This window comes from Macrotis lagotis, chromosome 6 (genome assembly GCF_037893015.1).
Source record: "Macrotis lagotis isolate mMagLag1 chromosome 6, bilby.v1.9.chrom.fasta, whole genome shotgun sequence".
NCBI classification, from domain to species: Eukaryota; Metazoa; Chordata; class Mammalia; order Peramelemorphia; family Peramelidae; genus Macrotis; species Macrotis lagotis.
The window spans coordinates 197,228,901-197,242,802 of NC_133663.1; the positions used below are offsets into that span (position 1 = coordinate 197,228,901).

Consider the following 13,902-nt stretch of genomic DNA (forward strand, 5'->3'; position numbering starts at 1 on the left):
TTGTAATTATTTTCATATAGTTCCTGAGTTTTTCTTGACAAGTTTCTCTTGCCTGAGATAAGATTTGCTAACCCATGCTTTTTTAAACTTCAGCTGAAGCATAATATAGTCTTTAACTTTTACCTTTATTTTGTATGTATCACTGTGTTTCTTGTAAACAACATATTGTAGGATTATGGTTTTAAATTCAGTCTGTTATCTGCTTCCATTTTATGGGAGAACTCATTCCATTCACATTCAAAATTATAATCACTACCTCCCTACCATTTGTACTGTTCTTTCTCCTTTCATCCTATCCCTCCACACTGGTGTTTAATTTCTGAACACTGCCTTTCTCCATCTTTCCTCTCCCTTTCATTTTCTCTTTTCCCTTTTATTTTTCCCCTTCTTTCTTCCCTCCCTCCTATTAGTCCTTCCTTTCCCCCCCCCCTTTCTCCTCCTCATTCTCTGTAGGGTAAGATAAATTTCTAAATCCAACTGAGTCTATATGTTATTCTCTCATTGAATTAAATCTGATGAAAGTAGGATTCAAGTAATTCTCTCCTAACTTCTCTCCCTCTACTGTAATAGTTGCCTTGCATCTCTTTATGTGTTGTAATTTACCCCATTCTGTCTTCTCCTTATTCCTGTCCCAGTTCAATTCCTTATTTTTTAAATCATCCCATCAAAATCGACTTATTCCTATAACTTCTGTCTAAATATACTTCCTCCAATAGAGATACAATTCTCAAAAGTTATAAGAATCATCCTCCCATGTAAGGATGTAACCAATTTAATCTTTCTCTTTCTTTTCCCTTATTTACCTTTTTTGTGTATCTCTTGAGACTTATGGTTGAAGATCATATTTTCTGTTCAGCTCTAGTTTTTTCATCAGGAATATATGAACATTATTTATTTCATTAAATCTCCATCCTTTCCCCTGAAAGAGTATGCTCACTTTTGCTGGGTAGTTGATTCTCAGTTGTAATTCAAGTTCTTTTGCCCTTTGAAATATCATATTCCAGGTCCTTTGATCCTTTAATGTTATTGCTATAAAGTCCTGCATAATCTTGATTGTGGTGCCTTGGTTTGGAATTACTTTTTTCTGACTGTTTGTAGGATTTTCTCCTTGCTCTGATAATTCTGGAATTTGGCTACAATATTCCTTAACATTTTTTTGACTTTGTTTGACTGATTCTTGATGACACATAGAGTCATTAGCCTCCACTTGTCTAAGTTCATTCTTCAAGGAATTGTTTTCTTCAGTTAGCTTTTTCATCTCCTTTTCCATTTGGCCAATAAAGGAGCTTTTATCTTTTTTCCATTTGCCCAATTCTATTTTTGAAGGAATTATTTAAAGCATTTGCCCACTTTTATTTTTAAATGATTTACTTTCTTCAGTCAATTTTTGTGCTTCCTTTTTCAAGATGTTGAATTTCTCTTGCATTTCTTTTCCCAATTTTACTACTTGATTTTTTAACATCCTTTTTGACTTCTTCTAAAAAGCCTTTTGACTTGGAGATCAATTTATATTCTCCTCTGTGGCTTCACATGTAGTACTTTTTCTACCATCCTCTTCTGAGATGGTCTTGTACTATTCCTTATCTTCAAGGTAACTTTCTATAGTCTTAGCTTTTAGATGTGCTGGCTGAACAGGGGGTCCGAGTACCAGTGTTGGAGCCCTCCCAGTTGGTCAGTTGAGCTCTGTTGATCCCTGACCCCAGGGCCTCCAATATGACTGAAAACTTCAGACTGACCCCCTCTGTACCCATCCTGGGCTGGGTTCAGTCCCCTGCCCTGAGCTCCTCCCTGCTCCTGCTCAGCTCACCCTCCACCTGAGGTAGTCTTTGCTGTAAAATGTTCCACTTTGCTCTTTTGTAGGTTCTGTTGCTTCAGGAATCATTTTAGAGGTTTGATAACTTTGTTTTTGAGGGAAGCTTGGAAGATCTTTAGTAAGTTCCTGACTTCTTTCAGGCATCTTCCAATGAACTTTTTATGCCTCCTTTTCCATTTGGCCAATTCTGTTTTTTAATAAATTATTTAATAAATTATTTTCTTCAGCTGACAGTTGTCATTTCATAATTTTATTAGTTTGCTCTGATTTCTTTACCCAGTTTTTCTTCTATCACCCTTCTTGATTTTGAAAGTAATTGTTTAGTTCTTCCAAAATTTTTGTTGGATTTCTAACCAATTCACTTTTTTTTTCCCTTTCAGACTTTCCTTGTAGCTGTTTTGACTTCATTGTTTTCTTCTCAGCTTGTCTCAATCTTACCTGTCACAATAGTAGTTTTTAATTGATCAGGTTCTTTATTTGTTGCTAGCTCATCTTTCCACTCAATTTCCTGATTTTGAACGTTTTGTTAATGATGGGTTCTGTTCCCATCATGGAGAAGTGGGGGGAAAGCACATTTTCAAACTCTGGGTTTTTTTGTGCTGCTGTTTTCAGAGCTAGTTCTAGTTGCTAGTTTTTGGTGCCCCCAAGGTGGTGTCATTTGGGCAAAAGTTTTCCTGGCCTGCATTCTGACCTTTGATTCCTCAGGATTGCATTCAATACTGCTCCTCAGGGTCTCTGCTTCCTTTTATTAAAAGCAATCCTCTCTACCCTTGAACTATGACCCAAAAGTCAATATAGGAAATAGAACTGATAAATAGCACCTGGTCCTGCATCCAGAGCTAGCAAAGAGGTTCCCTATAATCTCTTTCTGACCAGTTGCCAGGTTCCCTTATCATCTCTAATTGAGTTCCCCAAAGAAGCTACTGCTTCATCCCTGGGAACAGAAGGTCTCCTTCACCCTCCATATCACAGAGCTTTTTTCCTGACTTCCTAAGTCCATTTGGGCTGGAAGAATCTCTCACTCTGAACTTTGATTGACTCTGGCGCTCCAGAATCGAATTTGAAGCAATATTTTAAAGTTGTTAGGTGGGGAATGTTGGGAGAGTTAAGTGAGTGCTTTGCCCCTGGAAGTTACCTTGTGGCTTAATTCTTTTTTTTTCTTTTTTTTTTTTGTGGAGGCAATCAAGATTTGCCACATATTAAGTATCAAAGGTCAGATTTGAATTCAGGTGCTCCTGACTCTTGGATTGAGTGACCTATCCATTGTACCACCTAGTTACTCCATTGTCCCTTAAGTCTTTTTAATAATATATTATTTTTCCCCAGTTACATTTTATGAAATGTTTTGCATTCATTTTTACAAGATTCTGAGTTCCAAATTTTTCTCCCTCTTTCCCTCCCCTCTTTTTCTCTTCTGAAAATATAGGCAATTTGATATAGTTCATTCCTGTGCTATCATCTATATAATATATTAGTCTCAGTTGTGGAAGAAGAAATGGATCAAAAGGAAAAAATAACCATGAGAAAGAATAAAGTAATTGGAGAAAATATGCATTGATCTCCATTCAGAGTCCTTCAGTTCTTTATCTGAAAATGGACAATATTTTCCTTTGTGAGTCCTTTGGACTTTTCTTGGATCATTGTGCTGCTGAGAAGAGTTGGATCATTTAAAATAGATCATCACACAGTGTCACTGATGCTGTGTACATTGTTTTGTGGGTTCTGCTCATTTCACTTTGCATCAGTTTATATAAGTCTTTCAAAGTTTTTTCTGAAATCTGCCTATTTATCATTTCTTATTGCACAATTCCATTATGTTCATATACCACAACTTTTTCAGTCATTCCTCAACTGATGGTCTATCTATCAATTTCCAATATTTTGTTCCCACAAAAAGAGTTGCTATAAATATTTTTGCATATGTGGTCCTATTTTCTTTTTTTTTATTATTGATTTCTTTAGGATACAAAACTAGATATACATAGTTTGGTTGACCTTGGGCATAGTTCCAAATTGTTTTACAGAATAAATGGATCAGCTCACAACTCCACCAACATTGCATCTGTGTCCCAATTTTCCCACATCCTCTCCAACATTTATGATTTTCCATTTTTGTCATATTGGTCAACCTGATGGGTATGAGGTGGTATCTCAGAGTAGTTTTAATTTGCATTTCTCTAATCAAAAGTGATTTGGAGCATTCTTCATATGACTATAAAAAGTTTTGATTTCTTCATCTAAAAACTGCTGTCCCTTAATTCTTTTTTTTTTTTTTTTTTTTTTTTTAGTTTTTGCAAGGGTTAAGTGACTTACCTGGGGTTACACAGTTAGGTAATTATTAAGTGTCTGAGGCTGAATTTGAACTCAGGGTCTCCTGACTCTAGGGCTGGTGCTCTATCTACTATGCCACCTAACTGCCCCACTTAATTCTTAAAGAATATATTACACATGGAATGGAAAGGGGGAAGGTGAGGAATGACTGAACCTTCATTCTCATTGGAAATGACTCAGAGATTAAATAACATATAGGCTCAACAGGGTATAGAAATCCACCTAGAGGAAAAAGGAGAGGAAAGGGATGGGAGAAAGGGGACAGGAGGGGATGTATAGGTGATAGAAGAGAGGGAAGATCACATGAGAGGGTAGTCAGAAACAACACATTTTTAAGGACAGTGAAAGAAGAGAACTGGTTCTGTTATCTTGTTTTGTTGTTTTTCAGTCTCCCTATTGTTTGGATGTCACAGATGTCAATATGCCTTCCTTTAATAGCTCTTTGTCTTTCTGTTTCCCATTTGCTATTTGTCATCTTTTCAGGTTTTGAATGTGTGATCAAAGTTTGGGATTTTTTATTGTGTTGTGTTTATACATATATAGATAGATAGACAGACAGACAGACAGATAGATATGTAATTGCCAATCATAACAGCCAGGTTATATAAGGCATATTACTATAGAAAGTGTATTTTATTTTGAGTCAGATTTTGGGGGGGGGGTCAAACCCCAAATCATCAACTTTCAAGTTGTGTGAATTAGAATAAGATCCCTAAGTGTCTCTGGCTTCAGTTTTTCTCATCTTTATAATAGGGAAACTTTGATCACTTAGAAAAAGCTAGGTGACCTGTGGGGTCATCATTTAGAGCTTCCAGCTCTAAATCTATGGTCTTGTGTTTACTTTGACTCCAGAAAGAGTTAAAGTTTTTTGTTTTGTTAAGTTGGTGAGTGAATTTGAGTTCATGTGATTACAGATTTATAATTAAAAGATACTTTCAAGCTTATCAAGTCCAACCTATTTGACAGATGAGAAAACTGAGCCAGAGTCACTCAGTCAATAAACACTGAAGTGCCTACTATGTGCCAGTCACTGTTCTAAATGCTGGGGATACAAAAAAAAAGTAAAAAAAAGTCAATGTTTTCAAAGAGTTCATTCTAATAGAGGATTCAGCAATGATGTACAAACAAGTCAAGAGGCATCTAAGCAGGCTTCCTGCAGAAAATGGGATTTTAGCAGGGCTATGAAGGATGCCAGGGGAAACAATGGTGAGATTCAGCTGGTTCATACCCATTTGACAGAACTGATACCTAATTTTAAATTGAATCCGGGAAACTGGTTGTTAAAATATTTGTAATCAGGGTTCCCTCTAATCTGGGTGCCTGGGTAGGCACCCAAAGTAGAAATCACAAATTTACATTCCTTACTCTTTTTTAAAGATTACTTTATTATCGTCACATTTTATTTTATTTTGTTATTTTATTTTATTTTTTGTTTTTGCAAGGCAATGAGATTGTGACTTGCCCAAGGTCATTCAGCTAGGTAATTATTAAGTGTCTAAGGCTGGATTTTGAACTCAAGTCCTCTCGACTCCTGGGTCGGTGCTGTATCCAATGTGATACTTAGCCCTGCCTCCCCTACTCTTTTTTAATGTTCATCTGCACATTGGCATTTTCTAATTCTATTCATTCCATTCCTAGGTAAACAAAATTTGACAGAACTATGCTTGTAATATTTATTTATTCATTTCTTAAAATTCATTGTATCTTTAATAAAATACTACATTTTAGTTCCTTCATTTTTGTTACTTCATTAAACAAATGTATAATGCAAAGAGAAAAAGTGACAAACAACTGGGGGTGATAAGCTGTCATTTGTTTCCACTTTGTGTTATACCCAAAATTCCCCCGAGATATTATGAGTGCCCTAGTGTTCCCTGAACAATGAAATCAATAGGAAGCCATAGAAATAAAAGAAAAAAAGAGTTAAAATAGGTAGAATGAGTTTTGGTTCCACATATGTTCTAAAATTGACCCCTGTGGCCATGTGGCTGCTTTCATTCCATTAAGGATACCTTTGCTTACTGTGAGTAATATAACATAATCTAGTTTTATGTACCTCTTTTATTGTTCTTATGTGAGTATTAAATGCATGAAAGATTAAGCTACCTTTCTATACATCTTTTTGTATTCTTAAACTGATCATTAAGGCAGAGGACCAATTGTTAACTTATTTGAATCCCACCACTGCAGGGAAGCCAGGAGGTGGACATGAGGAGGGAGAGACTGGCAGGTCTGAGAGATAGCCAGGGAAAACTTCCAGGCAGGATTTGGAGTCTTATTAATTATAAGATCCTGGACATGTTGCTTAACCTCTGTCTGCCTCAGTTTCCCCAACTGTAAAGATTGTATTTGCACTTATCTCCTAAGGTAGGTGGGGATCAAATGAGATAAAAATTGTAAAGCCATTAGCACAAATCCTGGAACATAGTGAGATTGTATGAATGTCATTTGTTTTTTGTTTGTTTAAGAAATAGCAAAGAAGGCTAGTGTCATTAAATTTCAAAAAGGGGGTTGGAAGGAGTTCTAAGACAGAAGAGGAAGGATTGAAAAGGTAAGGAGATACTAAGTGAGGAAGGGCTTACTTTGCCAAAGAATTTTATTTTTGATCCAGAAGTTGTCCTGGATTCTGGGGTCTTTGGAGTCTATTGAACAGGGTAGTAACATAGTCATATCTTTTCTTTACAAATATCATTTTGACATCTGAGTGGAGTATGGACAGAGAGGAAAGACTTGTGGCATGCAGACCAACCAGCAGGCTATACAATAGTTCAGACACAAGGTAATGAGGGGTTGCATCAAGGAGGCTGTCCTATAGGAGAGAAGGGGGTGTATGCAAGAGAGGAAAATATAGAGAGGAAAAATCAACAAGCTTCATTTGTCCATAGACACAAAGGGGCTAGGTGATTGAAATAGAATACAAAAGTAGAGTAATTTGTCTCCAAAGTCAGCCATCTTTCTATGGGTCCAGTCTGAGTTGGTTGGGATATCACTGTATTAAAGTTCGCATTTGACTTTATTTCATAGCAAAGATAAAAAGAGGCTAGAAATATCCTTCACAAAAACCAAAAACACTTCATAGTTGCACAGTAAATTGAACAACCTAACATTAAAGGGCAATTTATTCATAATCCATAGATTTGCACACAATTCTTCTGACTCCCATTTTCATCATTTTTCTAGTATCTTCTTCATTAGGCTAAACTTTTTGTATTTGGATTTTATAGTTCAGGTCTGCATGCATGAACTTAAAGCAAAGATATGGGTCCTCATCCATGAAAAAGACTTTTAGACAGTAGGAATCATCAGATTTCAGATTTCTTAATAAAGCTACAAGTTTAGGACAACTTTATTGGACAACAATACACTGAGTGAGAACCAGTCAAAAAAATTGCTGCAATGAACTTGGTGTTTTAATATATAAAAATATTTAGCATTTGTGGAAGTTAAACAAACAAGTGAACAAACATACCTTTATCATGAAACATAAACAACATGGTTTAAAGAAAAGAGACATCAAAAAAAAAAATATGGCTCAATGCTATTCCTTCTGTAAAATGAAAGAGAAGACATATATTATCCTAAAACAAATTTCTGACATCTCTTAAAGATGTTATCTTGTTTCATGTCAACATAACTAAAAGTTCAATAAAAACAATTTCATTCATTTGAAATGAAATGGAGGAGAGAATGCCTTCTGAGGCAACCATAAAAAAAGTTAATGTGTTTATTAAAAAGTAATAAGGCAAAAAAGAGCTCAACCAGAATGAAAAACAATTTTTTTCCTCCCTGAGAAGACCATGTAATTAAATCTTCCTATGTTAGGTCCTTCTCCACTTGCAGTATTCATTTCTTCTGGAAATCTTAGTGTTCATTTTTTCCTAATTATTTTCTTTCCTTTTCTTTTACAGACTATACTACTATTTTTAAGTTTCAATCAGAATATTTTAGAATTAACTTTCCTTATACTCTCAAGAGTCCTCCCAACTTATTTAGCAGAACATTATAAGTAAAATTTATTATAAGTCATTAAATAGGAAGAGCTTTCCATGTCTGGCACTATCATAGTATTGTACCACTCTACTGTAATAAATTCTTGTCAGACTGAGATTATCTGAGACTTCCTTCTAAAATTGCTATGTATATAATTTTATAAGAAGAAATAGCTTTCTCTAAAATGTGTTTGTATTTTTATTTCTTTTGAGACTAGCCGTTAAAAAACTATTATGTGCTCCACTGAAATCCTGACCCAGTTATAAAAGACAATTTTAGAGAATTGTTTCAATCACTAATGTAATTAAAAGCATCAATTCCCACCAATTCTTTGGAAACTGATAGCTGACAGTAAATGTGGATGGATATAGCAAGTGTAAAGTGGTTAGAAAGAGATCTATTAAATTCTTCCTTGATGAAATGTTATTTTTTCAAGGATAAAAACTAAAGCACACCCAAGTTTTGGGAGGAATTTTCTAGCTGTATTGATCTCTTGAGGCAAAAATAAGAATCAAATCTACCAGCTACCTTTTCTGGACAGTTACTAATTTTTAAAACCATATTCACTTACTGCATAACCCCTTTCTTAGTCTTGTTTTATATGTTGATGTGTTTCAAAGTACTGACTTTAAAAGAAGAATAAAAAGGTTTTCTGACCTTTTCTCCTCTCCCCCTTTTAATATTCCTTTACCCCATTGTGCCCCTCATCCATCCTTGACTTAAGGTTCTTCACTGTACTGATTTGATCATCTATGAACTACTCTTAACACTGAAACAAAATTCCAGGTGAACACAGTGGCAAGTGACCATGTATGAACACACACACACACACACACACACACACACACACACACACACACACACACACAAACATCATGCCTGGAAAAGTTACCACACCAATCCATCCAATCTGGAAATCCTTTAAGGAAAACAGACAGCTTCTACTTATGGAGGAGACTGAATTTATGTGCAATCTTTCAGAGAGTTTCCCTGAATGTTCAAATTGCCACATACTATTTTTTCCTTAGAGCTCATCACAGAGTCTAGGACCAGGGGTTTTCTTGTGGAAGAAGACCAATGCTGCTGTGCTGGCATATGGTACCTGATGCATCTCCAAAACTTTGTCTTAGCAGATGGGGCTTCTTCCATGAAGTCCCCTTTCCATCGTATGACACCATATTTCTGTTTGAGGTATTTAATAGATTCTGGCATATTTCCATAACTCTTAATTTTTTTTAGTTCAACCAGGATGATTTTAATTCCATCTTGGACAAGCGCATTATACATAGCTATTTGCTGTTCTGATGTGTTTCCCAGCCAATTGTAATTTGATTGCTCTCCAGATAAGACAATAATCAGTCTTCTACTTTTCATAATGTTATCGTTGGTAACCATGATAGCATCTGAAAAATACAAAGTATAATATTGATACAGGGAATCATGGGCATAGGGAACATTTTAATTAGAAACAAATTGTGTAATCTTTTGCATTGTTAAAATCTTGTAAATCATACTGATCCTCATAACCCTCTGGATTGTTAAAATACTTCACTTTGACTTCCAGTCTGAACTCGGCCATGTCTCACTGGTAAAGTTAAGCTAAATGTCAATCATCTTTTTTAAATTTTTTGCAAGGCAGTGGGGTTAAGTGACTTGTCTAAGGTCACACAAGCTAGGTAATTATTAAGTCTCTGAGGTCAAATTTGAACTCAAATCCTTCTGACTCCAGGACAGGTGCTCTATCCACTGAGCCACTTAGCTGCTCCTAGATGACAATCTTAAGACCAACCTGACCAGAAACAAACTCTCCAATAACAAGACCTTCAACCACTCCTCAAAGGCAAACTCTCCAAAGTAGGACTAGAACAACTACTCAAACACTGCCTTTTCACATGGATCCTGAGGCGGTGGAATTTAAGGAGACTCTGGCAGGTACTAAGCCTCTTCTATCCTTCTGATAGCTGGCCTGCCTGATTAATCTGCATTATTAAAATTAAAAAAAAACCCAAGTTGGCCTTTAACTTCTCTGTTGTGAAACTTGTACCTCAATTTTAGTGTCCCCAGAATTCACTGTGGAATCAATCATTAAACTCTGCTTTAGCTCTTGGGGTCAATCAATTCCTTTATGACCCCTTTCCCTAGTCAGGTATATCACTTCGGGAAACAGCTAAAAGAGACATGGTCTTTAACTTCTCTTAACTTTCTCTATCATTTTCTTTGTGTTGTAATAGTTTCCTTTCGTTTTGTTTTGTTCTGTTCTGTTTTGTTTTGTTTTGTTTTGTTTTGTTCTGTTCTGTTCTGTTTTGTTTTGTTTTGTTTTGTTTTTAGGTTTTTGCAAGGCAAATGGGGTTAAGTGGCTTGCCCAAGGCCACACAGCTAGGTAATTAAGTGTGTGAGGTCTGATTTGAACTCAGGTACTCCTGACTCCAGAGCAGATGCTCCATCCACTGTGCCACCTAGCTGCCCCATTGTAATAGTTTCTTAATAAATCTCTTTTTTTTCTTGGGTTGATTCAGTGATTCCTCACAGGGAAAAAATCCAAAATCCTGCAACAATATGTTAATCAAAGCTTCAAGTCATCATTTTTAACCTCTTTTCCTACTTATGTGATCTCTCCCCTTTGCAATTCCCAGACATTCCCCTATTCAAAAAGCTTTAGTGGCTAAAAGACAACTAATCAATCACTAAATAATTATTAAGTGCTTAGTAGGAGCCAGGCACTTTGCTAAGTATAGGGGATACAAGAGACAAAAGACAGTCCCTGCCCTCAAGTTATTTATAATCTAAGGAGACATCCAACTGCTTAAAGGATGAAATACAAATTCAATGTTCCCTTATTATCTATTCCCCTAGAATGCAAACTCCTTGAGAACAAGGATTTTTTTTTCATTTCTATCTTTGTATATTTGTAACACAGTCCCTAAAAAAACTGCTTGTTGACTAACCAATGATCTGGCTCTATCCTATAGAAGTAGAGGAAATGTTGATCAGAAAAAAGTTTTATAATTTTCTCTCTCTGCACTGATCAAGTTTTATTTTTAGCATTACTTAGAGTAATATAAACTCTGCCCCCCCATCCCATCATTCAGCTTACAGATAAGATTAACAAATTTTTAGTAAAGCACTTTGTTCCCCACCCCAACTCCTAGCAAATCCCTGTACCCTAGGCATAAAATAAACCCCTATCGACAAAACAATTTTCTCTACCTTAACCTGAAAGGATTAAGTCTTTGTGCTACCACCCCTCATCTGCATATCCCTAATTACCTAATTTTTGCTGAGTTATTGCTCCAATAGCAAATTGCTTCATTTTCCTACCCCCTTTTAAAACATTTAAGGCAATGAAGTTTGAGTGACTTGCCCAAGGTCCACAGCTAGGTAATTATTAAAGGTCTGAGGCTGAATTTGAACTCAGGTCCTCCTGACTCCAGGGTTCACCTAGCTATCCCATCTTCCTGTCCCTTTAAAAGCTCATTCATTCCTCAGTTGAGTTGCTTGTCTTCTGGATGAAGCTAATCTTGGGAAATGTGATTCCTGGGGGATCTCCCAGGTTTCTCATACTACTATACCTTTCCTTACTGCTCATCCTCACATGGTGGCTTATGTCACTCTTGTTACTGATGCAACTGTTGCTGCTGCTAGTCCCTTTAGAGTATCAGTTTCCTACCTTTGCTCTTTCTTTCCCTTGGCTTTTGCTGATCACAGGGGTACTTAAACCTTTTAGGCTCTGAGATTTCTTTTGAGTCAGAGTTGCTCTTTTACATGAATTCTTTCATATACTACCCAGACTTTAGACAGTTACATTTTCCCCCAGCATCATTACCTTTCCTATCTTATTGAACATTACAGTCTCAGTCAAAATTGAGTTTAAATAGTCATATCATCCATCCATTCCAGGAATATACTCTCACCAGAAAAAATTCTTCTCATCTGTCAGGACTCAGTTTAGGTGCCATTTCTTTCACAAAACCTTCTTCCTCTCAGCCTAAAGAAATAATCTCTCCTTCTCAAAGTTTCCTATAGCACTATTTCTGAATACCTTAAAAAAAAATCATAGTTCCAAGAATCCTCCTATGAGGTCATCTTGTCGAACCCATAGTGGAAAAGAGAGCATGGAGTACATATCCACTAAGACAGACCACCGATCCACTTAGGCTAGTTTCAATTATTGGTTTGTTTTTTTCACTTTTTTCCTTCCAGCCTAAATCTGCCTTTTGGTAACATTCACCTATTGCTCTTAATTCTTTCCTCAGAGACCAAACAGAATTCTTCTTTCTCTTTGTATTCCTGGCATGGTTCCTAGCACATAGAGCACACTTAAAATGCTTTTTAAATTTAATTGAATAGCATCCCTCAGACTACTTGAAGAGCAATTACATCTTCCCCAGTCTAAACAATTTGAGAGAAATAATAATTTCCTCTCGTATTAATATCTATTTAAAAAATTGGAAAGAACTTAGGTTTTTTCCTATTTTCTTGTTTCCTTGTCCAATCTCTGATGAAAGATGGGATTAGCATTCTGATTATTGATTCTCCAGCCAATTAGCTCAGATTTGCATGGAAGATATAGTTTCTATGTCTAAATTGCTCAAGGATGGGAATATTCTGGGTACAGGCATAGTTTGTCCAAAAGTGACATGTCACTCTCAACCCCTCATTAGAATGAACTCAAGTCTCTTTGTAAAGTTCACCTCTCATTCTAATTGCTAACCAATTGGAATTGATTCTTACCCTCAGGAGCACTCCTCTTCCAAGGCTATGAGTTCACTACCATAATGGTCTTTGGCATTCCAGAGAATCCTTTTATTAATAAACATGCTTACATTATTAAAAAATGATTAAATTATGTCTCTCGAATTTTTAAATGTCACCATTGCCAGTCTAATTCTCATCTAGCATGAGATTAAGGTCTTTTGTCATCTGGGTAATGCTCTTCTGTAGGCTATACAATTTAGCTATGTCCTTCCTAGAATATGGCACTCATAATTGAGCACAATCCTCTAGCTGTGATCTGATGATGGTAGCAGAACACTGTAAGACTAGCATTTCCTGTTCAGGATACTATCTATACCTCTCTTAGTAGAACCTCAGGTAATACATTTTAGGTTACCACAAAACTTAATATGTCAAATCATTTTGAGCTTGTAGTCCTCCAAAAATTTTAGATCTTTTTTCAGTGTCTCATTTATCAATGTCTCATCTTTTACTTGTCCTATTGATCCGTATTACAAGAGAAGAAATTTAAAAGATTATTTTTAAAAATTTTTTTTAAAAAGTTCCAAATTTTAACTGTGTAGGTTATGAAAGATTGCAGAGATTCATTTCTTTCTCTAACTTACTGGTCATCCTTGAGAAAGAATGCTCCACTTCCATATCCATGTTCATGAACTCTGAAATTCCTTTATATAATCATAACCTTCTGTCATTCCATCTTTCTCTGTGCTTTATTTCACCTAATCCTGTTCTTCCTTTTCCTTGTAACTTCTAATCCCTTTGTTTTTCCAGTCTATCACACTCCTCCCTTCTCTCCCTTGACCTCTTGGTGAACCAGTTCAACTCTATACTATTCTCTGCACTAAAGCCCCTTCCCCTTGTTCCTATATTTAATTGAGTCTTGCCAAAACCCAAATTTGAATTATTCTTATCATTCACAGCCTTCACTACTATTCACATACTGCTGCAAAAGGTTAGGAAAAAGTCACAGAATCCATGCTGGCTGAACCCACTACAAATTTGTTGCCTAAATTCAACTGGACCCTCATTGCAGC

At 36.0% G+C, this 13,902-nt stretch overlaps 1 protein-coding gene across 11 annotated transcripts in view; it reads right to left on the reverse strand.

The window, feature by feature from the left end:
• Positions 1-5,226: 5,226 nt before the first annotated feature.
• LOC141491357 (interleukin-1 receptor type 1-like) overlaps positions 5,227-13,902 on the reverse strand; it is a 68,645-nt gene continuing 59,969 nt past the window's right edge. For all 11 annotated transcript variants that reach the window (XM_074192229.1, XM_074192226.1, XM_074192230.1 and 8 more), the window contains one exon: positions 5,227-9,537. In XM_074192229.1, the coding sequence (XP_074048330.1) occupies positions 9,098-9,537 (440 nt within the window). In that variant the 3' untranslated portion in view covers positions 5,227-9,097. The remainder of the gene's footprint in view (positions 9,538-13,902) is intronic.